General features: G+C 36.8%; 2 protein-coding genes across 8 annotated transcripts in view; one reads left to right on the top strand and one right to left on the bottom strand.

Annotated features, from left to right (window-relative positions):
* The window catches only part of MKLN1 (muskelin 1), a 317327-nt gene that overhangs the window by 5978 nt on the left and 283931 nt on the right, over nucleotides 1-27418 (bottom strand). For all 7 annotated transcript variants that reach the window (XM_041727786.1, XM_041727787.1, XM_041727788.1 and 4 more), the window contains 5 exons: nucleotides 22143-22290; nucleotides 17665-17779; nucleotides 15898-16037; nucleotides 10607-10709; nucleotides 4736-4790 (listed from right to left, as the gene is read on the bottom strand). In XM_041727786.1, the coding sequence (XP_041583720.1) occupies nucleotides 4736-4790; nucleotides 10607-10709; nucleotides 15898-16037; nucleotides 17665-17779; nucleotides 22143-22290 (561 nt within the window). The remainder of the gene's footprint in view (nucleotides 1-4735; nucleotides 4791-10606; nucleotides 10710-15897; nucleotides 16038-17664; nucleotides 17780-22142; nucleotides 22291-27418) is intronic.
* Nucleotides 11687-12304, top strand: LOC121474709 (prefoldin subunit 5-like). Its single transcript, XM_041727791.1, has one exon. It carries the CDS (start codon nucleotides 11702-11704, stop codon nucleotides 12164-12166), a length of 465 nt encoding a protein of 154 aa, XP_041583725.1. The 5' UTR covers nucleotides 11687-11701; the 3' UTR covers nucleotides 12167-12304.

Here is a 27418-nt window from a genome sequence, read left to right as displayed (position 1 = left end):
CTCCTAATCAGTGTTTCTCTCACTTCATTTTCACCATAAAATGCAATGAGGAACTAATCACTCAGAGTAGTAGACACTGGTAAAGCTCAATGAGAAGTAGTATGGTTGGTGGTTTAGAGAGTGAGCTCTGAAGCCATACTACTAAAGTCTGTATCCTAGTTTTGTCATTCATTAGCACTATTCCTGGGAAGTTACCTAAGCTTCTCTGTGTCCCAGTTTCTTCCTATATAAAAGCAGATCACTTCATAGGATTATCATGGAGATTAAATGAGTTAAGACATGTACAGTGCTTAGAATAGTACCTGGCCCCACAGTCGGTGTTCAACAAATACCAGCTATTGCTTTATCACTACTACCATGACTGAAGACAACAGATGCTCTAAAAAAGAAAAGTGACCTATTAAGAATATACTTTTTCTTTTTCTTTAAGATTTATTAATTAATTTATTTGAGAGAGAGATGGAGAGAGAGAGAGAGAGAGAGATAGAGATAGAGATAGAGCCCAAGTGGGAGGGACAGAGGGAGACAGAATCTGCAGCAGACCCCATGCTGAGCTAGGAGCCTAATGCAGGGTTCAATCTCACAACACTGAGATCACCACCTGAGGCAAAATGAAGATTTGGATGCTTAACCAACTGCACCACCCAGGCGCCCTTAGGAATATACTTTTAATTTAACATCCTATACAGACTAGGTAATGTTTCCTATTTATGGTAAAGAAGAAATAGCAAGAAATCTCATTTTTCTACTGGATACAAGTTTATTTTTCTATTGCTAGTAATAAACTTATTGTTATATAAAAAGTACCTGTAAACATGAGGGCTACAGACAAGAGAGGCTGAAGAAAGTATCCTCCTGAAATCTAAATTTGGTGGATATAGCAAAAGTATAAAGGTTAAAAGGGCATAGTAAATACCGTGAAATTCTTAAGGTTCCTCATTCATAAATGTCAACACATGACAAAAAGCACTACTTTAGGCATAAGATGTTTTAAACATCTGTCTGAATTCATATTTTGCACATCATATTTGGGCCATAAAAGTTCTAAAAAGAGGTGTGAAGATCAAAAAAGGCAAATATACACTATAGACCAGATTTTTCCTACTTGTCACATACTTGCTGAAAATACACTTAAACTGCTCCAGTGCATACTTTCTGGAAACAAGATACAGCTCTAAAAATTAGCAAAATGTCTGAGTTCAAGTTTAAAAGTGCCAAAGCCACCAGAAGCTCTAAATTAAAGATCCTCAGAGGTTGTTTTTCTCTGCAGTCATTTTTCAAAATGAAGATAATGCCAGCTGTTTTTAACTCATTTTCCACCTTTCTAATTCTTTAAATTACATAGGATATGAATACTTTCATTTAATTTCAGTAAGAGGTTAAGATAAGCAATTCCAAAGAAAGTCAGAAAGTTCGGCAGAGGGGTACCTGGGTGGCTCAGTTAGTTAAGTGTCTATCTTTGGCTCGAGTCCTGATTCCAGGTCCTGGGATTGAGCCGGGCATCCAGTTCCCTGCTCAATGGAGAGAGTACTTCTCTCTCTGCCCCTCCCCCTGCTCATGCTCTCTTTCTCTCTCAAATAAATAGAAAACTAAAAATCTTAAGAAAGTTTGGTGGAAGCAAATTTTTTTTTTTTAATAGTTATTTTTTTTTTAATTTTTATTTATTTATGATAGTCACAGAGAGAGAGAGAGAGGCAGAGACACAGGCGGAGGGAGAAGCAGGCTCCATGCACCGGGAGCCTGATGTGGGATTCGATCCCGGGTCTCCAGGATCGCGCCCTGGGCCAAAGGCAGGCGCCAAACCGCTGCGCCACCCAGGGATCCCAGGAAGCAAATTTTTTTTTGGAGAATTTAGAAAATGACATATTTAGTTGATCTGTACATGAAAAATGTATACGTCTAGGCACTCGGCTGGCTCAATAGAGCATGAAACTCTTGATCTTGGGGTTGTGAGTTCGAGTCTCACACTGGGTGCAGAGGTTGCTTAAAAATCTTTAAATAGATGTATACATATATACATGAAATAATCCATTTGATTCCAATTCTTCTTCTTCTTCTTCTTCTTCTTTTTTTTTAAGATTTACGTGAGAGAAAGAGAGCATGTGCACATGCACACACAGTAGTGGGGGCGAGGGGCCCGGGTGGCTCAGCAGTTTAGTGTTGCTTTCGGCCCAGGGCGTGATCCTGGAGACCCGGGATCGAGTCTCATGTTGGGCTCCCTGCATGGAGCCTGCTTCTCCCTCTGCTTGTGTCTCTGCCTCTCTCTCTGTCTCTGTGCCTCTCATAAATAAATAAATAAAATCTTTAAAAAAAAAGGAGTGGGGGCGAGGTGGGACTGAGGGGCAGGTGGAGAGGAAGAGGGAGAGAAGCAGGCTCCCTGTTGAGTTCGGAGCCCCATGTGGGGCTTGATCTCATGAACTTGAGCCAAAAGGAAGAGTCGGACACTTAACTAAGCCACCCAAGTGCCCCAAGATTACATTTTTAAGGGAGGTAATAATAATAGTACCCTGAATGGAGCACTTACTGTTTTATAGTGCTGTTTTCCATATTTATTTCACTTAATTCTCTCAACAATTTGAGGTAAATACTCTTTATTACCTCCATCTTATAGATGGTGAAATTATTAGGTGACTTTGCTCAAGATCATTTTTGAAATTAGCAAGAGCCAGAGCGGACAGCTGAACCTAGATTCTTTTTTTTTTTTTTATTGGGTCCAAGTATACCTGACACAGCGGAGCAGGGACTTGGACTGAACCTAGATTCTGACTCTTAATCATTCTCCTATATTCTTGTCTCTTAACTACTGCCTACTAAGACATACTGCCTCCCTTCAGACAAGGCAGGAAATAAAACCCCACAGGAATTTTCTTTTTGTATTTTTTTCTGTTGTTTGTATTGTTCTCCGTGTATCCAAGATTTGCCTGGAATCCAAATAAAACCAATTGTTCCTGATAAAATATATCAGCTGGCAGTGAACGGGGCGGAGACCAAGGAAAGGAGTTCAGCTAAAGGTAAAATATTTGCTGACACCAGCCTAACATATTTAAATAATTGCCAAGAAATTCTTGTTCTAAAGGCTGAATATAAGTCAGCCAGAGACATTTTAGTGCTGCCCACCAATAAAATAAAAATAATGGCTCTGGGCTGTGGTATCCATACATAACAAGGCACATGTTTACTCAAACAAGTATTTATGTGCCATGCTCCTAACGTATATATCACTAAATCTCTGTTTCAAATAATGAAATTCACAAGGATATAGACTTTCTAAAATAATGCTTATACCTAGGTTCTCCATCACAAGGTTAAGATCTCTACTGGCTTCAAAACATTTGTGTGTATGGCATAGTGGTAAATGATTATCTAAATTTTCAGAGAGCCTAAGTTTTTTTTTTTTTTAATTTTATTTATTATTTATTCATTTATTCATGAGAGACCGAGAGAGAGAGAGGCAGAGACACAGGCAGAGGGAGGAGCAGGCTCCATGCAGGGAGCCCGATGTGGGACTCGATTCTAGAGCTTCGGAATCATGCCCTGAGCCAAAGGCAAATGTTCAACCACTGAGCCACCGAGGCGTCCCAGAGAGCCTAAGTTTTATAGCAGTCTGCTTGGCCCTGCACTGTGGTATCCTATGTATTCTCAATTAGAACTCAGGACTAGAGTTGCCTAGATCAGTGAAGAAGCCTCTCTTTCCTATTCTTTCCATCCCATTCATAAACACCAGAATTATATATGCTGTGTTTTCTTCTTTAAGGTATGTTTCACCTTTAGGAGACAAAAGGGTAAACAATGAAGAAATTAAATTGATATCCCAAAGTGTTATTTTATTCCAGAGAGAAAGAGCAGTATCTATATACACATACTAGAAAATTTCAATATTACTGCTCAATTCTAAGGCAAATAATAATAGCACAGGCATCAATGGAATTAATAAGCATCCACAATGTGACCATGTTTTATGACAAGAGGAAAGCTAAAAACTCCCATATTTCAAAAGCCTACAATCTTGTTGAAAAAGTAAAGCTATCATAATGACTTATCCTAATGAAAAGATTCTTAAGAATTCACCTGAATAAAGCTCTGGGTTGTGGAACTTCTACAGATTCCCCACTGCACTATAGTCTAGCTCGCTTTAATGATTCATTAATACCAAATGAGAGTATTGCTAAATGAAGACTGACGCTCCTATTTGGGGTGCCCAAGTAACACTGGAGTTTCAAGTAGAATGTATCTTAAATAATTAAGGTAACAGCATAAAAAACTCCCATTTTCAGGAAAGAGATAATGCATTTTCTCAGATCTCACAAGATTTTTCCCATCAACATTACTCTATCACCAATTTGTTGATCCCATACAATTCCACAAAGAACAGAGGAAAAATCATTCAATCAGTAAGTGTTAACTCACGGTAAGTGTATCAGTAATATAGTCTACATTCAGAAACAATGCTAGACAAGTTAATTTGTTTTGATTATGCTTCTACTGCCATGTGTTTGCATAATAACCCAGCAACTGGTGTAACAGGAACTGCAAACTAATGGGGACTGATGTGTGGAAAGAAAAGAACTCTGTAACAGGTTATTAGAAATTTTGCACGCTACCTTGAAACTTGCTCCCCTGAAACTTGCTCTGTTCAGATGAACATCTCACCTGCTGTTTCATTTAAAAGAAACTGAAACCCAATCCCCCAAGTGCTAGGGCATCTAAGCTGGGTAAACTGCACTGGAGTACTTACCTAGAGCTGTAAAATCTGAGCCAGATTTGAATAGAGCTGAAGCTAGAAGCTGAAACTGTAAAAGAAAAATAGAAGCAAATTAGCTGAGCACATTAGAGAAAAATATCATTTTGGCCATTTATTAGCCACTGTATGTCCCTGAATATATGCTGCTTAAGTCTATCCACCAAATAGTAGAACAACATCACATTTAGATTAAAGAATATGCTGATTTTTCTATGGGATTGCTTTCCAAAATACTGGACCACCTCTTGGAATTATTTTATTTTTAAAATTTATTTAAGTATGTATTTGTGAACAAACAACAAAAATTGAGAATATTTAGAACTACTGTATTTAATTTGGGAGAACTATTTATCTTTATTTTGAATGAGGATACTAGAAAATAGGTAAGTTAAAGGACTGAGTAGACCAATGAGGAGAATCTCGATGAAATTACTTAGCACTTTGTAAGACCTAAGTGGTTGATACCACTGATTCCTCAGGATGTATTTTATACCCGTGCTTCCAGCCTTTAAGATTTCAAGTATCACTCACACTAATATTCTGTCATTCTGTCAAGGAGGTGAATGACTGATTTTCAAATGTTAAACCAACCTTATATTCCTAGGATAAACCCTCACTTGGTCATTGTGCATTAACCTTTTTAAATATTGATAGATCTGATTAGCTAAAATTTAACTAAGAATTTTGCATCCACATTCCCAAGTATTGGTCTATAATTTTCTTTGCTTGTAATATTTTTGTCGGGTCTTTAATATCAGAGTCAACTTGCTTCATAACAGGATATACAAAGTGCTCTATCTTCCCCTGGTTTCTTAGAGTCGTCTGTGAAGAGTTGGTATTTTTACTTCCTTAAATGGTTGACTGAATCTGCTGAGATAGCAATTAAGAACTAGTTTTCTTTGTTAGAAAGTTTTCAGTTACAAATTCAATCTATGTTTGTAATTGATATGGAGTTCCTTAAGATTTTCTTTTTTTTTTTCCTTAAGATTTTCTAATTCCTCCTGTGTCTGTTTAGTTGTGTCTTCCAAGGAATTTGTCTATTTTATCAAGTTGCTCAATTTGTTGACAATTGTTCATAAAACCTTCTTATTCCCTTTTGTGTATATAGGGTCTGTAATGATGCTCACAATTTATATTTTCACTATTATTTTCTTTGTAAGTCTTGCTATTTTATTCATCTTTTCAAAGAACCAACTTTTCACTTTTTTTAATTTTTATTTTTTATTTTTTTCAACTTTTCACTTTTTAAACTTTTTCAATTGTTGCCTGTTTCACTAATTTCCTATATTCCATTTATTTGAGGGTTAATTTGTTCCTCTTTTCTGACTTGGAAGGTGAAAGATAAACCTACTGGTTCTACATACAGAACGCTAGGGCAAAAACCATTATTTTAATAATCTGATTAAGGGGAATTGATATGTACTAGCCTAGGATTTTAACAGGTATCAAGTGATATTACACAATCTGAGTAAAGCCAGACTTGAATATCCAACTATCACCTCAATGTATAAAGTTGGCTGATTCACAGGCATCTCAAACTGAAGATACCCAACATTATACTCCTGATCCCAGTCAGGAGTCCCCACCCACGACCACAAACTGGGTCTACCCAGATCCTCAATTCAATTGATAGTAACTCCATCCACTAAGGCTAATAACTTTGGAGTCATTTCTTTCAAACCCTACATCCAATCGATCATAAAATTCTGTTGGTTCTTTTTTTTAAAGTTTTTAAAAAAAATATTTTATTTATTTATTCATGAGAGACACAGAGAGAGAGAGGCAGAGACACATGCAGAGGGAGAAGCAGGCTCCATGCAGGGAGCCTGATGTGGGACTCACGCCCTGAGCCAAAGGCAGGTGCCAAACCGCTGAGCTCCCTTTTTAAGTTTTTATTTAAATTCCAGCTAGTTAACATACAGTGTAGTATTAGTTTCAAGTATACAATATAGTCATTCAACGTTCCCATACATCACCCAATGCTTATCACAAGTGCATTCTTTAATTCCCATCACCTATTTAACTCATACCCCTAATCCTGGTAACCACCAGCAGTTTGTTCTCTATAGGTAAGAGTGTGTTGGGGCATCTGGCTGGTTCAGTTGGTAGAGTGTGCAACGCTTGCCTTGGGGCTGTAGGTTTGAGCCCTACGTTGGGTGTAGAGAGTACATTAAAAAGTCTGTTTCTTGGTTTGCCTCTTTTTTTTCCTCCTCTTTGCTCATTTGTTTTGTTTCTTAAATTCCACATGAGTGAAATCATATGGTATTTGTCTTTTTTTCTGAGTTATTTCACTTAGCATAATACTCTCTGGCTCCATCCATACCATTGCAAATGACAAGATTTCTTTCTTTTTTTTTTTGGCTGAGTAATATTCAATTGTGTACGTATCATTAATCAATGGACACTTGAGCTATTTCCATAATTTGCTTATTAGTAGATAGTGCTGCTATAAACACTGAAGTGCATGTATCCTTTTGAATTAATGTTTTTCTATTCTTTGTGTAAATACCTAGGAATGCAATTGCTGGATTGTAGAGTAGCTCTATTTTTCACTTTTTGAGGAACCTGCCTACTGTTTTCCATAGTGGCTGCACCAGATTGCATTCCCACCGTTGGTTCTATCTTCTATATACATATTGAGAATCTGCTCTACTTTACTTCTCACTATTTCTACTGCTGCTACTTTGGTGTGCACTACAATAATCTCTTACTTAGATTTCTACTATCTCCCTTACAGGTTACTCTGCCTCCATTCTTACTCTCCTTTAGTCTATTGTCAATATGGCAGTCAGAGTGTCTTAGATCTTAGCGATCTTAGTCAGGTAAGACAGAAAGCAGGTCACATCACTCCCCTGCACGATATCCTGAACTGGCTCCTTATTCACTCAGAGTGAAAACAGAAGTCCTAACGCTGCCTTCCGAAGTCATTCACAATCGATCTCCCAATCCCTGCTATTACTTCTCTGATTACTCTTATCATTCTTACTTCTATTCCAGCTACAGTAGCCTCCTTGCTGTTTGTTCTCCTAAACAAAGCCAGAATGCTCCCACTCTCGGGTCTTTGGTTCTAGTCCTACCTTTGCCAGGAATTATCTTCCCCAAATTATCTTAGATCATTCCCTCATACCTTTCAAGTCTTTGTGTACATCTCATTTCTAAATGAGGCTTATTAAAAGCATCCTATTTAATATGGCAACTGTCCATTCTCACCCCTTCTAATTCTGATCTCCCTTTACTTTTTTTACCATAATACCTATCAATACTAATGTACTATATAAATTGCTTATTTAATATGTTTATCATCTGTCATCACTAGTAGTAAGTACCAACGCAGGCAGGTATTCTGTTTGGTTCACTAATATATTTCCTGTGTCTAGAAGAATGCCTGGCATATTGAAGGCGTTCAATACACATCTGTTAAATGAATGACACCAGTACTTTGGAAGCTCAGCAGAAATATAATTAATACAAAATGTGCAATACTGGCTCAAAACTTGTTTTTCTCATTCCTTCTTTATTATAGAATCCTCTCTGAAAATGGCAGAATTAATTTAGGCAACCTTTTCCTGGCCTTTTCTAGAAAAAAAAAATCATTTCTGTAAGTTTTATCAGCAGTGCATTTCCAATTTAGAATCCACATTCTGAAGAATGAAGGAAAGCAACGGATCATTATTTGGTATACAGCTGGTAGTCCACCATCATTTTTCCAATAATAGGCACAATGATGATTATCATCCTGATAACTAGCCTCCCAAAAAGAGAAAAATCTAAAAACTACTTCTAGTTGCTGATACAATCATTTAATATAATAAAATTTTGTAAAATATACAAAGAGAACAAAAACAAGCTTCTGCAGAAAACAAGTAACAGTAAGGTCTTTTTTGGAAGTAGAATGGTATCTCATAAGGGAAGTGAAGATCTATATACCTCACTAACAAATACTGTAAGTATATATTCTAGAACAGTCATCAAGGGATTTCTTCTCCCAAAACAAAATCTATCTACACATTTTTAAACAAAATAATAATCTCACAGACCAGTAATCCTCAAAGTTAGGAGTGTTTTCTGTTACATAAGAGCAGATGAGAGAATCTTAGGGTGAGGATATCATTTTGAAGAAGTCTCTGGGGGTGATTCTGATGTTGACACACACATGCATAGCATCATTTTAACGAACTTATATTAGGGCTAAACAACTCTTGATGGATAAAGTTTTTAAGAAATGGAAGTCTGTGGCATACAAAAGCATAATTTCAAACTACCAAGAAAGGAGAAAAAGAGAAACCTGCTACCAAAATTTTTAAAATGGCTCTGTTTGAACCTGACACACCTTGCTGTCCTGGTTTTTCCCATTAGCTTAGCTTTAAGAACAAACTGCCTGTTTTCTTTGGCCTACTTGCAGCTCACACAGCTCAATTTATTTACTTTGCAATATTTTGTTTTGTTTCAGTTTTAAAAAGTAAGAGAAAAATGAATGTTCCCAGGTTACAGACATTTTAGATAGACTGGAAAAAAACAAGGAAATCTATTTATCACTTTCAAATGCATGGTCTAATAAAATGAACATTAAGAGACTTTTTACAACTATGTTCAGTTATAAGCCATAAAAGATAAAACCAGACATAATCTGCTACTTGGCAAAACTACGATAATTTCCCCAATTTAAGTAGTATCATGAATGGACTCAAGATTCAAGGAGAGACAATTAATTAACTGTCCCCCCCTTCAGGGGGTTCTGAAGCATGTTCTACTGATTCTCCACCTAGGGAAGGGTTATAACCAATACTGAGTAAGAACAATCAGACTTATTCTCACAGGCAACTATGAAAGAGAATCTCTTTGTTTTGGTGCCAAGTATATGCAGGCTCTACTGCTTAAAAGTACAATGAACTTGGTACCTGAAAAGTGATGTAACATTAAATCTGAAACCTGGGTCATGGCTGAAAACAAAAAAGCACTGTTTGATGTTGTTATTACAAAGCCAAAGCAACAGAGAACTGGGAAATAGATGGTAGGGACAGAACTATATATCATCAGCACCAATTCTGTGAGTGGAAGGTAAAATGCATTGCAGTTTAGATGTTGCTAGACGAACTATGAACAAGGATGCTTGGCAGAAGTTAAAAGTGACAAAAGGAATCTCAGAGGTTAGAGAAAGACAGGAAACTCACTGCAGGGGTATTCATACACTGTAGATAAGCAAATATGCCCTAAAAATATTACATCTTTTAGATGTAATTTTGTAACAAGAAACCCCTGAAAAGTAATGATGAAGAAATTAGTATTAATGCTATTACTAGTATTTACTTGGTAGCATTACTACTAAGTTCTCAAGATTAGGGACCCCTGATGAATGAAATCAGTAGACTGTAGTTGAACCATCCTGCTATAACAGTCATATAATTAAATATCAAGATAGCAGGGATTCTACTCTTATCAACCTCTCTTCACTTTCTCCCTACGAAAGAAGAGATTTTGCTTTCTTCTCTATGGGATTTTGAAGTATCAACAGAAAAGTTTATATTGAGCCATTATGTAATCCTTAAGTGAAAGAAGCACAGGACTACAGAAGTAAAAATTTCTATTTCTTTCCCAACATACAAAACTAATGCTGAAGTTAAAACTTTAAATGTGAGAATCCTTTTCTGAATGGATCAAAGCCTTTCTGTGTGACCTAGACCTTTTATCTTCATATGAAAGTAAGCCTATTCAATTTCTATTTCATCTGCTCTGTGCTACTCTAAAGATTATTAGTGCCATCGTATTTTCCTTTAAATATCTAAGAGAGAAATCAGCAATCAGAAATCAATCAGTAAGAGACTTTTTTTTCCATGCTCATTTTCTGAGGTTTATTAGCACCTTTACCTCTTTTGTCTCTTCTGGGTCTGAATGATCCACGGTTATATAGAGATCATTTTGTAAGTATTTCAGAGCGCTAAGGGGATCCATCTGGGCCTTTTCTTCAAACCTAGAAAATGTAAACAAGAATAATAATTGTCTGGAGGTATGAAAAAACATCAGAAATGTCATTTAGAACTGCAGTGGAACACTCTGTTTGAGGAGTCATTGTGGATATCTAAAAAAAAAAAAAGCAAAAAAAAAACAAAAAACAAAAACAAACAAACAAACAAAAAAACCACAACCTGTGTTTGGGAATTCAGAAGTAAGAATACTGCCATGGAGACGGTGTAGCTGCAGAGTCCCTGGAGATGTAATGGTAATGCCAGGTGGTCACAGGCAGTCATGGTGCTTGAGACTGGGTAGGAGCACTTCCTACACTCCTCTTAAAACTACAAGCTAAGATTAAATCAACTACAAAACACAGTGAACATGTCAAATATTTTATATAACAGAACTGCATAAGAGCCAAATATGTTTCATAAAAAACAAGCAGAGATAAAATAAAAATACTGGGTTAGATCTGTGTAATATACATTCTACTAGAGGTGCTTAACAGGTACCTTAGAAACAGAAATTAGTAGTTTCTTTTCAGGAATATCTTTTTTTTTTTTTTTTAAGGTTTTATTTATTCATGAGAGACAAAGAGAGAGAGAGAGAGAGACAGAAGACAGAAACACAGGCAGAGGGAGAAGCAGGCTCCATGCAGGGAGCCTGACATGGGACTCGATCTGGGGTCTCCAGGATCAGGCCCTGGACTGAAGGCGGCGCTAAACCGCTGAGCCACCTGGGCTGCCCCTCTTTTCAGGAGTATCATTAACATTGATTAAAATATATATTTTTAAAACTGATTAAATATTTTTATAAGATTATTTCCTATCTCAATGATCAACAAAAACAACTGTAGCAACCACTTATCAAGTATGTAATGTGCTAGACACTGTATCATGTATTTTATAAATATTAATTACTTCATTGATCCCTGCTCTAATGACAATAAGTTTATCATCATTTAAAAAAAGAAATGAGGCCGCTTCCGCCCCGCCGGTCCTCCTTCCCGACATGGCGCAGTCGGTTAACATCACGGAGCTGAACCTGCCACAGCTAGAGATGCTCAAGAACCAGCTGGACCAGGAAGTGGAGTTCCTGTCCACGTCCATCGCGCAGCTCAAGGTGGTGCAGACCAAGTACGTGGAAGCCAAGGACTGTCTGCACGTGCTCAACAAGAACAACGAGGGGAAAGAACTACTCGTCCCACTGACGAGTTCTATGTATGTCCCTGGGAAGCTACATGATGTGGAACATGTACTCATCGATGTGGGAACAGGCTACTATGTAGAAAAGACAGCGGAGGATGCCAAGGACTTTTTCAAGAGGAAGATAGACTTTCTTACGAAGCAAATGGAGAAAATCCAACCAGCTCTGCAGGAGAAGCATGCCAAGAAACAGGCTGTCATGGAGATGATGAGCCAGAAGATTCAGCAGCTCACAGCCCTGGGGGCAACTCAGGGGACGGCCAAGGCCTGAAAGCTCGGTTCAGAAAGGGTTGGTTCAGAAAGGGGCCAAGTGCTCCTGCGGCGGGAGCTGGGACTTTGTGGGCGTGGCTTCCCGGGGCCCAGGACGGGAGGGGCTTGCTTCGTGCTAATAAACGTGCCCGCGGGGCCCCCCCCCCCAAAAAAAATAAAATAAATAAAAATAAAAAAAGAAATGAGAAACTGAGGCTCAGACAATCAACTTGGCCAAGATAAGAGCTAAAAAGTGGCAGAGGTAGAACCAAACGCAGATCTATTGGATTCCAAAGCTGAAAAGAAAGTTATTTCTCTTAAAAAAAAAAAAAAAAAAAGTCTGCTTGGAACTGTTAAGCTATTTAAATAAGATACTGTCCTTTTGTTATGGCATAATTATATGTGGATTTATTTGTAGTAAGTTGGTATGTTTTTCAAAATATTGTACAGAGAGAAAGAAAAGAAGACATTTAGTTTCACTTGGGAAAGGAAAATAATGAGCCTCTCACAATAGTGTTCAGGCTGATGGCATCCGTAATATCCTGTCTTTAGAGTTAATCTCAGAGATAGAGTACCTGTATTTCAAGCAGGGCAAAAAGTAGCAAAATATTACAGCTTTATTGTATCGGATAGTAACATGACAGTCAACTAGCCTTCAAGCCCTCAAATGAGAGAGTTCCTTAGGCAGAGGTCATATTACTCTACTATCTTGTCCAAAATTGGTTAGACTCTTTCTCTCTCTGTGTGTTTCTCATGAATAAATAAATAAATAAATCTTAAAAAAAATTGGTTAAACTAGTTTTGGCACCTAAGACAAAAGCAATCCTCTTAAGCTCGCTCAGCAGTTTATAAAGCAGCCTGGCAGAATTATTCCCAATAGGGATACTCTCTCCAGGTAGCCCTCTCTAAGACGACACTCTCTTAGAGAATCTGAACATGAGAAACACAAGGGCATAAAAGGCACACAAAACACAGAAGTCAGTACACAGAAGACATGAGATGGTAGGTACATTCCTTCCCTTCCTATCCCACTTTTCTTTCCTTTCCTCCTATCTATCTACCTACTTATTTACCAAAGCCACATGTATCTATCTGTCTGTCTGTCTTTGGAAGTATGAGGTTGAGGGAAAGCAGAGTCTGGAGTGAGAATCCATCCCAGGACCCTGGGATCATGACCTGAGCTGAAGGCAAACGTTCAACCACTGAGCCACTCACAGGTACTCTTTTAATATGAAATTAAAAATTAAAAGGTAGGGGGATCCCTAAGTGGCTCAGTGGTTTAGCGCCTGCCTTTGGCCCAGGGTGTGATCCTGGAGACCTGGGATCAAGTCCCACGTTGGGCTCCCGGTATGGAGCCTGCTTCTCCCTCTGCCTGTGTCTCTGCCACTCTCTCTCTCTCTGTCTCTCATGAATAAATAAATAAAATCTTTAAAAAAATTAAAAAGGTAATTTTCATGATCCATTCAATTTATATAAGCAACTTCTATCTATTCTGCCTGCAATGTAGCAATATTCCTCAAACTCTTTTTTTTTTTTTAATTTTTTTTTTTATTTATGATAGTCACAGAGAGAGAGAGAGAGAGAGGCAGAGACACAGGCAGAAGGAGAAGCAGGCTCCATGCACCGGGAGCCCGATGTGGGATTCGATCCCGGGTGTCCAGGATCGCGCCCTGGGCCAAAGGCAGGCACCAAACCGCTGCGCCACCCAGGGATCCCTCCTCAAACTCTTGAATTCATCTAAGGGTTGGTAGAAAAAAAGGTCTATGTCATTTCAAATATTTTTTTTTTAAATTTTTTTAATTTTTTATTTATTTATGATAGTCACAGAGAGAGAGAGAGAGGCAGAGACACAGGTGGAGAGAGAAGCAGGCTCCATGCACTGGGAGCCCGATGTGGGATTCGATCCCGGGTCTCCAGGATCGCGCCCTGGGCCAAAGGCAGGCGCCAAACCGCTGCGCCACCCAGGGATCCCTCATTTCAAATATTTAAAAAGGGCCAAGGGTGCCTGGCTGGCTTTTAGTCAATGGAACATGTGATTCTGTGGTCTTGGTCTGTGAGTTTAAGCCCCACACTGGTGGTAGAGATTACTTAAAAATAAAATCTTCAAAAATAAATAAAAATTAAAATTAAAATTAAAAAGTAAATAAATAAGTAAAATGGGCTTTCTACTATCAGTTCAGATTAGTACTAGACAAGATTCTAAGATGCCCTAGCGGTTATCACTGACTGCTCTTCTCTCATACCCATATCCAATCCATCATGAAATTCTGTTGGTACAATCTTCAGTTTATATCCAGAATCTTACTGGGCTTTCTTGATCTCTTTCATGGAATGCCTCTTCCTCTGTATTCCCTCAAATGGTGGTCATCAGATAATACCAACATCTCTCTACTCTTCTCACTCTCTATAAGTAAGCTCCTTTTCTTGTTGATGACTCACAAATATAATAATTGGCCCATGCCTTTCCTCCAAATGCTAACACATAATCTTTAAAACACAGTGCATCAAACTGAACTCATCCTTCCCAACACACAAACCTGTTGTTTCTGAAGAATTCCCCATCTAACTGAAAACAACCACAACCTTTTTTTACTCAGTTCTTTTGGAAGAAAACCTAGAATGGTTTTCTATTAAAAGAGAAATCTGGGTGTGTTATTCCTCTGCCTAAAATCTTTCAATGCTCTCCTTTCACTCAGAGTAAAAGCCAAAGAAATTGTGATATGGTAAAGGAAAAGTCTAATAATTTATACTACATGGATTTTATGTATTTCTACTCTATATAAAATATAATATATATAATTATGTATATAAAAAATAAAAATATAATAGACCCATAAACATGTGCAGATGTATGTGTGTGCATGTGTGGTGGTGACGGTGGTGAAGTGATGAATGCTGGAGTCACAATACTTAGGACCATCTCCTGGCTATGCCACATTTGGCTGAGTGACCCTAGATGAATTATGTAACCTATTTAAAAATACTCATTTCTTCTTTTATGAAATAGTGTTAAGAATAGTACCTTACTTAATTGCCTTATGGTAGGAATAATATGCTAGATCTAGCACACAAAAATTGCTCAACAAATCATAGTTATTATCATTAAAGGCTAACCTTCTCCTTTCAAACTGTAAATTTTTCTTACCATCAAGTATTATCAATAACTAAAAAGAGATATGCTTTTCTATATTTTTCAGTGTCTTATCACCTGCTAGGGCTAAAAAGCAAGCATAATCCAGGAAATCTATATGAAAATGTTTGATTACATGATTTTGCAATTAAATGGTAAAGGTAATGAAGTAAAACCAAAATCATATTTGAAGTTGTATTCTGAAACATCAGATTAGAAAGATACTGTTTAGTCAACTATATCATCGTATTCACTGTTAAGAAAGTTATCAACAGGCTAGGCATTTAGCAATAGTAGAGTGCTGATATAATCTATAGTGATTAGGCCTTGAGTTACTGGAAGCACCTTCACAGAAATTTCTTCCATTTAACAGGTGCAAAATCTCCTTCTATATCTAGACAATTTTAGCATCAATATGTATATTTACTTTGTATCTTCCTTTGAAAGAAGAAAGCAAAAATAAGGAAAATAACAGGGCATTTACAAAAGTCATCTTTACAGTATTTACACTATCATATTAGTAAATTTCCAAAGGCAAAAAAGTTCTATCTCCAAAGTTGAGGTAATACCAACAATGGCTGATAATTTAAAAAAAAAAAGTTTTCAGTATAATATTTTTATACCTGTGTTTTCTTATCAGGTACTTGCAGTGTCTGAGTAAGTAATCTTTTGAAGGCCTACACAACTTCAGCGACCAGAAGTCATCTAATCTCATCTTTGGGGAGCAAGATTTTCCTGGATTCCCACCAAATAAATAATGAACCTAAAATAAAACAAGCCACATTTTAAGATGCATGCATACTTAGGAAACTATAGAAGTCATAATAAAATTTCTTCATTTTGGTAGCAATGTGTAACAGTAATAATTAAAACATTATTGCATTTCTACCAAAGACTTCTTTTGATATTTCTCACTTCCATTTTACTTTAAAGTACTGTGGCTACTTCCTTAAACTGCATTTCATATTAAAGATGAGTTGTATTACCACAATTATACTGCCAATGGAAGACATGAAACAAAAGCAATGATAGTAAAAAGCTAATCCACAATACAGAGTTTACTTAGGGCAACAAATAATGGGGATTATTAAGTTAACCAAGCGTTAATCATAATAACAAACAAGATCTTTAATAAAACTGACATACATGCTGAATCACTGAAGGTGAATAGTAACTAGAAGCTTTTTAAATTTTAGCATCTTAACTTTGCTTTAGGCTTACTGCCAAATGTTAAATGGTACATATAATTTGTGATATAACTTTTAAAATATTACATTATTCAACACCCCAAAAAAGGGAATGCAATTTCATTGGTATAATTTTAGTGATATTCTGTACTTAAAGTGTTAAAATAGTTCCTGAAGTTTTGAAAATCAATAATGTTATACACAACAGCTCTATTATTTCTATCCTATAGATGAAAATTCATTTACCCTTTAATTTGGGAGACTCTAAGAGAAAGCACGTTTATTCACTCCTATGGTATCATTTAACCTAAAGGTCTTAAATGATATGGAATTTAAATAATCACCTATGGCCTATACAGAAAGAATACAAGCTTTGTCAATAAGTTATTATATAATCTGAGCCCAATCACGAACCTGTATGTAAAGTTTTTGGGAGACATAGTTTAAAGAAATCACCCTTAACATTTAGTGACCCTAAAACTTGAGAATGCAGGACTGTTTTTGTGAGGCCAATTGAAAGCACATGTCATTCATAGATAAAAGACTTCTTACACAATGGGAAAATCTAACCTAAGCTGAGATCAACAGTCTGAGGCTGGAACAGCTGAGCCCCCCAGGCACCCCTGCTTCTATTTTTTTAGAAGTCTCTCCCTGAGCTGGTGGTAGAGCATTCCTACCACTTTAGGTTTGGTGTTGCCTGATTCTCATCACTTTTTGCTCAAATACACTCTTAAAATGTTTTTTTTTTTTTAAAAAAAAGGAAAATCTAAAATTGGAAGTTACATATATTTTTTCATATCATGGGACAAGGTATCCTAATGCTAAAAACCGTACATTTTTTAGTTGGACATTCATATTTCCCAATACAGGCATACCTCAGGCATGTTCAGTTCCAGACCACCACAAAAAAGCAAATACTATAACTGAGTCAAAGGAATTCCTTTGTTTCCCAATGCATGTATCTGATCTACGGAGCTACAAAACAAAGTAGAAAAGTGCCAGAACTTTGGACTATGAGAAATGTTTATTCTCTTAAGGAATTTTAGGAAGAAATGATATCAAATGTCTGCTACATATTCTATGAATCTCTACTATGTATAACTTTTTATTCAAATCCACTTAAAAATAATCAGAAACATCTATTTTGGGATTCTTTCAGATTATAGGTCTTGGAAAGTTTACAAGTTGATGTAGTTAGGGTACCTTGTGTAACTCATCATATACAAGCTGATGGGCAAATCTTGGACATGGTTCTTCCTCCTGTAGACTTTTACTTGGATTATCCTTTGCAGCTTGATCATTCTTATAGACGCAAGACCTGCAAGACATTGCTTTTTAAGACACTGCTATCCTAAAAAATTAGCAGCATAATGTTAATACAACTTTAGCAAGCAAATTAATTGGATGTCTAATTACCAACAAAAAATTTATAAATTTGTTCACATCAAATCTTAAAATTTCTGGTCACTCTCACACAATAATGCAAATTTGTTAGAATGAAGTTCTTACATTCTTTTAATGTCCATCCAAAACCTCACTTAAGAACTAACTACTTCATGTTATGAAACACAGACAGCATATATGAAGGCCCAAACCAAAGTCTCAAAGACAAGATAATCCCATTTATTTAGTCACAATAAAAAAAAAAACTCACAGTTTCTTTCAGTTTTACTGCTTAAAATAAATGTCCTACTTAGGAAATAATAAATTCCTTAGTTGCTGCATGGAGGAAGTTCTCTCAAGTGCCTGTTTTGTAAAATATCCACTTATGCAGTAATCACAGAATATCAGACCTGGATTCTCTAGACCACTGTTTTCCAAAGCAAAATGTGCAACACTGGTTCTATGAGATGCTCTGTGACAAAAAGGTCCCAGTTTGAAAACACTAGACAATGGCCCCCACCCTGCTCTAGTGAAATCAGTTCATTTATCCAAACTAAGACCACCTACAGGAGAAGGGAAGGAAAAATAAGATAAAAATAGGGAGGGAAGCAAACCATAAGAGACTCTTAAATAGAGAGAATAGAGGTCTGCTGGAGGGGAGGTGGATGGGGGTGTGGGGATGGTGATGACCTAAATGGGTGATGGGCATTAAGGAGGGCACTTCGGATGAGCACTGGGTATTATATGTAAATGATGACTCACTCCTAGAATTTAGGAGTAAATTCTACTCCTAAAACCAATACTACACTATATGTTAAATAACTTGAATTTGAATTAAAAACAAAACAAAACAAAACAAAACTAAGACCACCTGGGAACATTAAAAAAAAAAGTTCTCAATTTTACATATCTACTTGGTAGCAAAATCTAGACTAAAATACAGTTCTCTTGTCTTCCAGACCAGGTGATTCCTGGATTTTATTCAGAGGTAAAATCCATTCACTGAACATCACTGCATACATGGGCATCAATATTAACTTCTTTTCCCAATACAGGCATACCTCAGAGAAGTTGTGCATTCATTTCCAGACCACCACAATAAAGCAAATACTGTAATTAAGTGAGTCAAAGGAATTCCTTTGTTTCCCAATGCATATAAAAGTTATGTTTCTACTATTCCAGTCTATTCAGTATGCAACAGTATTCCAGTCTATTCAGTATGCAACAGTATTACGTCTAAAAAATACTATGTATATACCTTAACTAAAAAATACTTCATTGCTAGAAAATGCTAACCAACCTCTGAGCTTTCAGCAAGTCATAATCTTTTTGCTGGTGGAGGGGTCTGCCTCAATGTTGATGGCTGTTAACTGACCAGAGTGGTGGTTGCTGAAGGCTAGAGGAGCTGTGACAATTTCTTAAAACAGCTGACCCTTGAACAACATGGGTTTGAACTACATGGATCCACTACAGTACAGTATGGTAAATGTATTTTCTCTTAAGATTTTTCTTAACAGGGCAGCCTGGGTGGCTCAGCAGTTTAGTGCCACCTTCAGCCCAGGGTGTGATCCTGGGGACCCGGGATGGAGTCCCACATCAGGCTCCCTGCATAGAGCCTGCTTCTCCCTCTGCCTGTGTCTCTGCCTCTCTCTCTGTCTCTCATGAATAAATAAATAATCTTAAAAAAAATTTTTTTTCTTAACATTTTCTTTCTTCTATCTTACTTTATTGTAAGGATACAATATATAATACATATATAAAATATGTATTAGTCAACTGTTTATGTTACTGACAAGGCTTCTGATCAACAGTAGCCTATTGGGTTTTTAGGGAGTAAAGTTACACATGGATTTTCAACTGTGTGAGGGCTGGCACCCCCAAGGCCTGTGTTGTTCAAAGGGTCAAGTGTAATGAAATTGGCTACATAAACTGACTCCCTTTCATGAACTATTTCTCTTTGTTATACAATGCTGTCTGACAACATTCTACCCATTAGTATAGTATAACTTCTTTCAAACCCTGCCACTGCTTTATTAACTAAGGTTATGTAATATTCTAAATCCTTTGCTATCATTTCTACAGTCTTCAGAGTTTCTACCAGAAATAGATTCTATCTCAAGAAATCACTTTAGTCACATTGTTAGGATCTACTTCTAATTCTAGTTCTCTTACTCTTTCCATCATATCTGGAGTTACTTCCTCCACCGAAGTCTAGAACCTCTCAAAGTCTTCCAGGAGGAAGGTTGGAATCAACTTCTTCCAAACTCCTGTTCATGTTGTATTTTGACCTTTTCCCACAAATCTGAATGCTCTTCATGGTATTTAGAACAGTGAATCTTTTCCAGAAGATTTTCACTTTCTTTGCACATATCCATCAGAGGAATCATAATCTATGGGAGCCATAATCTTATGATATGTGTTTCTTAAATGACTTCACGGGTCGCCTGGGTTGCTCAGTGGTTCAGTGCCTGCCTTTGGCCCAGGGAGTGATCCTGCAGTTCCAGGATCAAGTCCCACATCAAGCTTCCTGCATGGAGCCTGCTTCTCTCTCTGCTTGTGTTTCTGCCTGTCTATGTCTATCATGTATAAATGAATAAAATCTTTAAAAAAAGACGACTTCAAAGTTGTAATGAATCCTTGATTCACAGGCTACAGTATGATTGCTGTTAGCAGGCATGAAAACAACATTAATCTCATTCTATATCTCCATTAGAGTTCTTGAATGACCAGGTGCGTCCTCAACAAGCAGTAATATTTTGAAATGAATCTTTTTTCCTGAGCACTAGGTTTCAACAATGGGTTTAAAATATTCAGTAAACCATGTGGTAAACAGATGTGCTGTCTTCTAGGCTTTGTTTTTCCATTTATAGGGCACAGGTACACTAGAGTTAGCATAATTTTTAAGGGCCCTAGGATTTTCAGAATGATAAATGAACACTATCTTCCACTGAAAGTCATCAACTGCATTAGCCCCTAACAAGATAGTCAGCCTGTCCTTTGAAGCTCTGAAGCCAGGTATTGATTTCTCCTCCCTAGCTATGGAAGCCCTCAATGGCACCTTATTCCAAAATAAGGCTATTTCATCTACAATGAAAATCTGCTGTTCAGTGTGGTCATCTTCATTAATGATCATAGTTAGATCTTGCTAAGATAACTTGTAACTTCTACATCAGCACTTAGATATTATCAAGACAGCTTCTTTCCTTAAACCTCAGGAACCAACCTCTGCCAGCTTCAAACTTTCCTTCTGCAGCTTCCTTACCTCTCTCAGCCTTCACAGAATTCAAGAGACAGGGCCTTGCTCTGGAGCAAGCTTTGGCTTAAAGGAATGTGGCAGGTTTGATCTTCTATCTAAACCACTAAAACTTGCTTCACATCAGGAATAAAGCTGTTTTATTTTCTTATCAATCATGTGTTCACTGGAACAGCACTTTTTTAAAAAAGATTTTATTTAAAAAAATAAAGATTTTATTTATTTATTTGATAGAGAGAGTTGAGCACAAGCAGGGGGAGTGGAAGAGGGAGAAGAAGGCTCCTCATCGAGCAGGGAGACTGACGCCGGGCTTGATCCTAGGACCCCAGGATCATGACCTGAGCCAAAGGCAGACACTTAACCAACCATGCTACCCAGGCACCCCTGGAACAGCACTTTTAATTTCCCTCAAGTACTTTTCCTTTGCATTCACAACTTGGCTGTTTGGCACAAGAAGTTTAGCTTTCTCCCCTTCACTCGAACACTTGGGAGGCCTTTGTAGGGTTATTAACTGGCCTAACTTCAATATTGTTATATCTCAGGGAATAGGAAGGTCTGAGGGGAGGGAAAGAGATGAAGAAACAGCTGGCTAGTAGAATGGTCAGAACACATACAATACTTATAAATTAAGTTCACCATCTCATATGGGCACAGATCATGATGCCCCCAAAACAATTACAACAGTAATATCAAAGATCACCGAACACAGATTATAATGAATACAACAATAATGAAAAGATTTGAAATATTGTGAGAATTATCAAAATGTGACGTACAGACATAAAGTAAGCAAATGCTGCTGGAAAAATGGCGCTGACAGAGAGGCTCAGCACAAAGTCACCACAAACCTTCAACTTATAAAAACTGCAACATGTGCAAAGTGCAATGAAGCAAAGTGCAATAAAATGAGGTATGCCTGTATTGACATTTAAATAGACGGTATCACATATTAATGTAAGCCTTCCATTTCTGTCTTCTTTTGAAGAAACTACCAACCTTGAATAAGTGTTACACTGGGAATGTGACACAGACAAAAACTCCTTACCAACTATTCCTCACAATGTCATAAATCCAGAATGAATTTCTGACATTCTCCTCCCGCTTTTCCTTGTCTTTGCTGAGTCCAGATAGGACATGTATTTCATTCAGTTCTGGATCAATGGTTGCTCTCTGTGTGAATCCTGTCATTGGAACTATAAATTGAGAAAGAAAATAAGATGATAACATTCATGTTAAATAACACAGTAGAACCACTGTACAAGATACATCTTTGCCCTGCTCTCCCTATATCCATGGCACTTACCTTTTAACATACCAGAGAACTTTTATATTACAGAACAAATCATTGTTAATTGCATTCTCCCCACTCTAGAATGTAAGCTCTACAAGGGCAGAGGTAGTTTGGTTCACTACTTAGTTCCCAATGCCTAGCAAAGAGTTACCCAATTTTGTTGAAAGAATAAATGAATGCTAACTACCAGAAAGGAGCTACAGTGAGAGAAAAAGTAGAAAGAGGCATGCAATGTAATCATTTTTATTGAGAGAAGAAAGGTCAGTGCTTTAATTAACTGATTTTTTTATCTGGGCCAGCTCTAATTTAATAGTAGAGGTAAAATATTCAAATATTGACCTGGAAAAACACAAATCTGACAAAGTGAAACACAGGTTTGTTTAATAAGGTCAGGGTCATTTACATTATCTGTTCATGACATACAATGAAATGACATAATTTCCAAGTAAAAATAAAACATTTTGGGGTATAATAATGCCATTTTGCTTTCCTTAATGGCTCAAATTGCCCAGAGTTAATAACATATTTTTTAAAGATTTTATTTAAGAGAGTGTGAATGAGACAGAGAGGGAGAGCATGAGCTGGGGGAGGAGCAGAGGGAGAAGTAGACTCCCTACTGAGCTGGGAGCCCAACGTGGGGCTCCATCTCTAGACTCTGGGATCATGACCTGAGCTGAGAGGGCAGATGGTTAACTGAGCTACCCAGGTGCCCCAGTAACATATTTTTCTAAGAAGTCCATTAAATGAGTGATTGTGATTCTGTATCATCCAGTAATTTGCAAAAACACTAACACAGTGAATGCAAATTTTTCTTTTTTTTTTTTTTTAAGTTTTTTTTAATTTACTCATGAGAGACACAGAGAGAGACAGAGGCATGGGCAGAGAGAGAAGCAGGTTCCCCACAGGGAGCCTGAAGAGGGAGTTGATCCCAGGACCCTGGGATCATGACCTGAGCCAAAGGCAGATGCTCAACCAGTGAGACACCCAGGTGCCCTGAATGCAATTTTTCTTGTCTTCATTAAATGGAAATATTAGTTGAAATGTAATTTTGTGGATCATGACATATTTCAGTGAATCTAATATAATGTCATTGTTTCAACACTACATGTCTTTTTTTTTTTTAAAGATTTATTTATTTATTCATGAGAGACACACAGAGAGAGGCAAAGACAAAGGCAGAGGGAGAAGCAGGCTCCTCACAGGGAGCCCCATGTGGGACTTGATCCCTAGCCCCTGGGATCACACCCTGAGCCAAAAGCAGATGTTCAATGGCTGAGCCTCCCAGGGGTCCCAACATATTTCTTTTATACATGAACAAGCATCATATACTCAAAACGCTAAACAAGCATCAGACTGAAGTACAATATTTCAATCAATCCAGAATATTATGGCAGGAGACGCTAGCCACATTGATCTTCATTTGTCTTTATCTACTTTAGCAGGGCCAAATAATCCAGCATTTATTTTTTCCTAGTTTACTTAAATTTGTGCGTCCTTTCACATTCCTATTCAAAATAATTGTTTGGAGTATTTTTTTTTAAGATTTTATTTATTTATTCATGAGACACACACAGAGAGAGAAGCAGAGACATAGGCAGAGGGAGAAGCAGGCTCCATGCAGGGAGCCAGAATCGGGACTTGATCCCGGGTCTCCAGGATCACATCCTGGGCTGAAGGCGGCACTAAACCGCTGAACCACCTGGGCTGCCCTATTTGGAGTATTTTAGAGACTACCCAAATGCATTCTATTGTAAATATACTAAAAATAATAAACACACACAAAACAAATGTTTATATTTATACACATATACACATCACCTAATCTTAAGAATAATCTCAACTCTCATGCCATAGTCTTTAGTGGTTATGTAAAGTCTGGTATTTTCCTAATGACACTTGGTAAACTTTCTAAAGTGCCAAGGTTCTGCCTTCTGTTCCTCAGATAATCTTGGAAGAAAGATAAAATAGTAAAGAAATAAAATCACTTTTGCTAGTGGTGGAAGTAGAGGACATAACTGTATTGCATTTAGAATTTATCATATTTTAAATTTTTTCATTCCTTTCATCTTAATACTGAGCCTTTCTATTAAGAATTCTCTAAGATAGGCTGGCAAACTATGGCTTGATTTGGCCTGCCTAGAGTCAAATCAGCCTTCCTCCATTCATCAACATTTTGTCTGTGGTTGTTTTCACCCTACCATGCAAGGCTGAACACCTGCAACACTGTATGTATGGCCTACAAAACTGAAAATATTTACATCTGGCTCTTCATATAAAAAGTGTGCTGACCTCTGTTCTATAATCTTTTAAAATGTAAATATGAGAAATGTATGACTTATAAAGTAATGCAACAACCCATTTACCTGAGGAAATGGAAATTTTGGGATGGAATAGAAATCAGTAGAGGGGGGAAGAAATTTTGAATTCTATAAAATGGGAGTGGAGTCATCAAAGGAGTATTGGGCTGAGGGAAGCATGTGAGTATGTGGACGAATGCCAAAACCAAATTTTGCATACTTGTCTTTTTAGATTGTCACATTTTGCCCCAAAGTAGTTGAAGAGCAACAGAGAAAAATGATAAGGATCGCTTTTCAAAAATAGTGAGAGGTTTACAATACTCAGGGATATCATGCTTATAAAATCTATCGTATAGGTGTTATAAAACATTACTTTGATTATAAAGCATACTAGAAACTATATATTTCCCATTTCTTTGATATTCCATATCCAATATGCTTTTCACTTTTCACTCTCTATACATTTTTAAAGATTTATTCATTCATGAGAGACAGAAAGAGAGAGAGAGTTGCAGAGACACAGGCAGAGGGAGAAGCAGGCTCCACGCAGGGAGCCCACCGCGGGACCTGATCCTGGGACTCCAGGACCACATCCCGGGCCAAAGGCAAGCACCAAACCGCTGAGCCACTCAGGGATCCCCTCACTCTATATTTAACATTGATTTTACCTCCCAGATACACGTTCAAATCTCCTTGCCCTTTAAACAGCTTTACACAGAGGTAATTCATATACCATACAATTTACCCACTTAAGTGTACAGCTTGGTGTTTTTTAGTATATCCACTGTAAAATCACAATCTAATTTTGGATCACTTATAAAACAGAAATCAGATCTGTGTGTCCCAAAGGTTTCTGAAGGTCAACCTAGGAACTTAAATAGCAGTAAGTATTGGAAATAAAACAGGAGTCGAAAATCTTGGTTTAGTCTAGACTTTCTCAATTCACTGTGATTTCATGCAAGAAACTTTTTACTTTTTTCCAAGTTTTTGTTTGTTTGTTTTTTAGTAATCTCTACACCCAATATGGGGCTTGAACTCACAACCTTGAGATCAAGAGTCACATACTCTTCCGACTGTCCAGCCAGGCCCCTTTGCAAGAAACTTTTAGACTTCAGTTTTCTTATCCAAAAATTGAAACTGGAGCTAAATAATGTACTGGGTCTCTTCAAAACTGAAATTTCTGTTTAGATTAGACCCTAGAGGGTGAGAGCGGTGACAGTGATAGTAGCAATGTACAGTGTGAACAGAGAGAATCCTGAGATATGGAGAGCAGTTAATAAGCTGTTATGATGGTGATGCAGTGGACTGGAAGAAGAGAGGAAGGAAATACAATGAAGAAGCATTATTCCCACAAAAAGGATATCATCAGCACAAGTAAGGCAGATATTATGTCCTAAGCACAAAACTTCCCTGGAGTGACACAACAGACATCCAGCTTAAAGCAGAAACGTGTGAAGAAAAGAGTAAAAATGTTTCAATGAAGTTTTTTGGAGGCATCTAATATTTTACTCTAAGAATAATCAAAGGCAAAATTTCTCAGGGCAAGATTTCTGTTAATCTTTAAGTTTACAGACTCTTATAACTTTTACTACATACTAAAGACAAGGAAAAATGTTAATATATATAATATGTTCGTATATAAATTAGAAAAAAATGGAAGAACATATATCAAACCATAAATAATAGTTACGTGGGGGGCGGTTAGGACACTTTTACATTCCTATATAATATGTATTTTTCCAATATAGATTGCTTTTATAATTATAAGGAAAAAGAAAAACCCAAACCAAAATACAAAAAAGCAAAAATACTGGGGACTTTCAGTAATAAGTGAAAAATTCTCACACATACTCCCATATTTTCCGTGAAGAGAATTTTACATTAATATTTGGAATGTTGTTATTTAGACAGAAAAGGAATTAACGTTTCAAAAGATGGTTTTACTGACACTAAAAGAAATATTCTTAAGCCATTTTGTTGGCATGAAATTACAGGACAAACTAGGCATTATTTTATTTGAATTAAAGTATTTTTAATTTTTTTTTCTAAAAAAAAATAAAAATGAAAACTTATATATGAGTTCCTAACAATCAGGGGTTAATTCATATTTACATTGACTATATCTATGTTAATGGCCCAATGCCTAATTTTTATGAATTGCCCTTAAGCTTAATTCCTACTTCTCTATTCCATGAGTAACAATTCAAAAACATTAAAAAAAAAGTTTTCCATATCTATCTTCAAAGGTACTCTAGATTTTTTCCTAAAAAATATTTTTATTTATAAATTTATTTATAAAATAAATAAAATATATTTTTATTCATAAAATAAATTTATAAAATAATAAAAATAAATATATTTTTATTTATAAATTTATTTATAAAGTAAATAAAATATATAAATATAAAATTTATTTATAAAAATATTTTTTATTTATAAATTTATTTTTTATTGGTGTTCAATTTGCCGACATATAGAATACTCTAGATTTCTCTAAGAAAATATTAAAAAACATTATAATTCCTGGAATATTCTAAATCTCATTTTTTTGAAAGATTTTATTTATTTATTCATGAGAGAGAGAGGGCAGAGACATAGAGGAGAAGCAGGCTCCATGCAGGGAGCCCGATGCGGGACTCGATCCCGCTACTCCAGGATCACCCCTTGGGCTGAAGGCAGGCACTAAACCGCTGAGCCACCCAGGGATCCCTCTAAATCTCATTTGTTACCTCT

This window comes from Vulpes lagopus, chromosome 13 (assembly GCF_018345385.1).
Source record: "Vulpes lagopus strain Blue_001 chromosome 13, ASM1834538v1, whole genome shotgun sequence".
Classification (NCBI taxonomy): domain Eukaryota; kingdom Metazoa; phylum Chordata; class Mammalia; order Carnivora; family Canidae; genus Vulpes; species Vulpes lagopus.
Note: the sequence above shows the minus strand (reverse complement) of the source record. Positions and strands in the feature narration are given on the sequence as shown.

Bases quoted from the DNA above. Each gene is read 5' to 3' on its own strand.
- LOC121474709 (XM_041727791.1), top strand. From the start codon at position 11,702: ATGGCGCAGTCGGTTAACATCACGGAGCTGAACCTGCCACAGCTAGAG.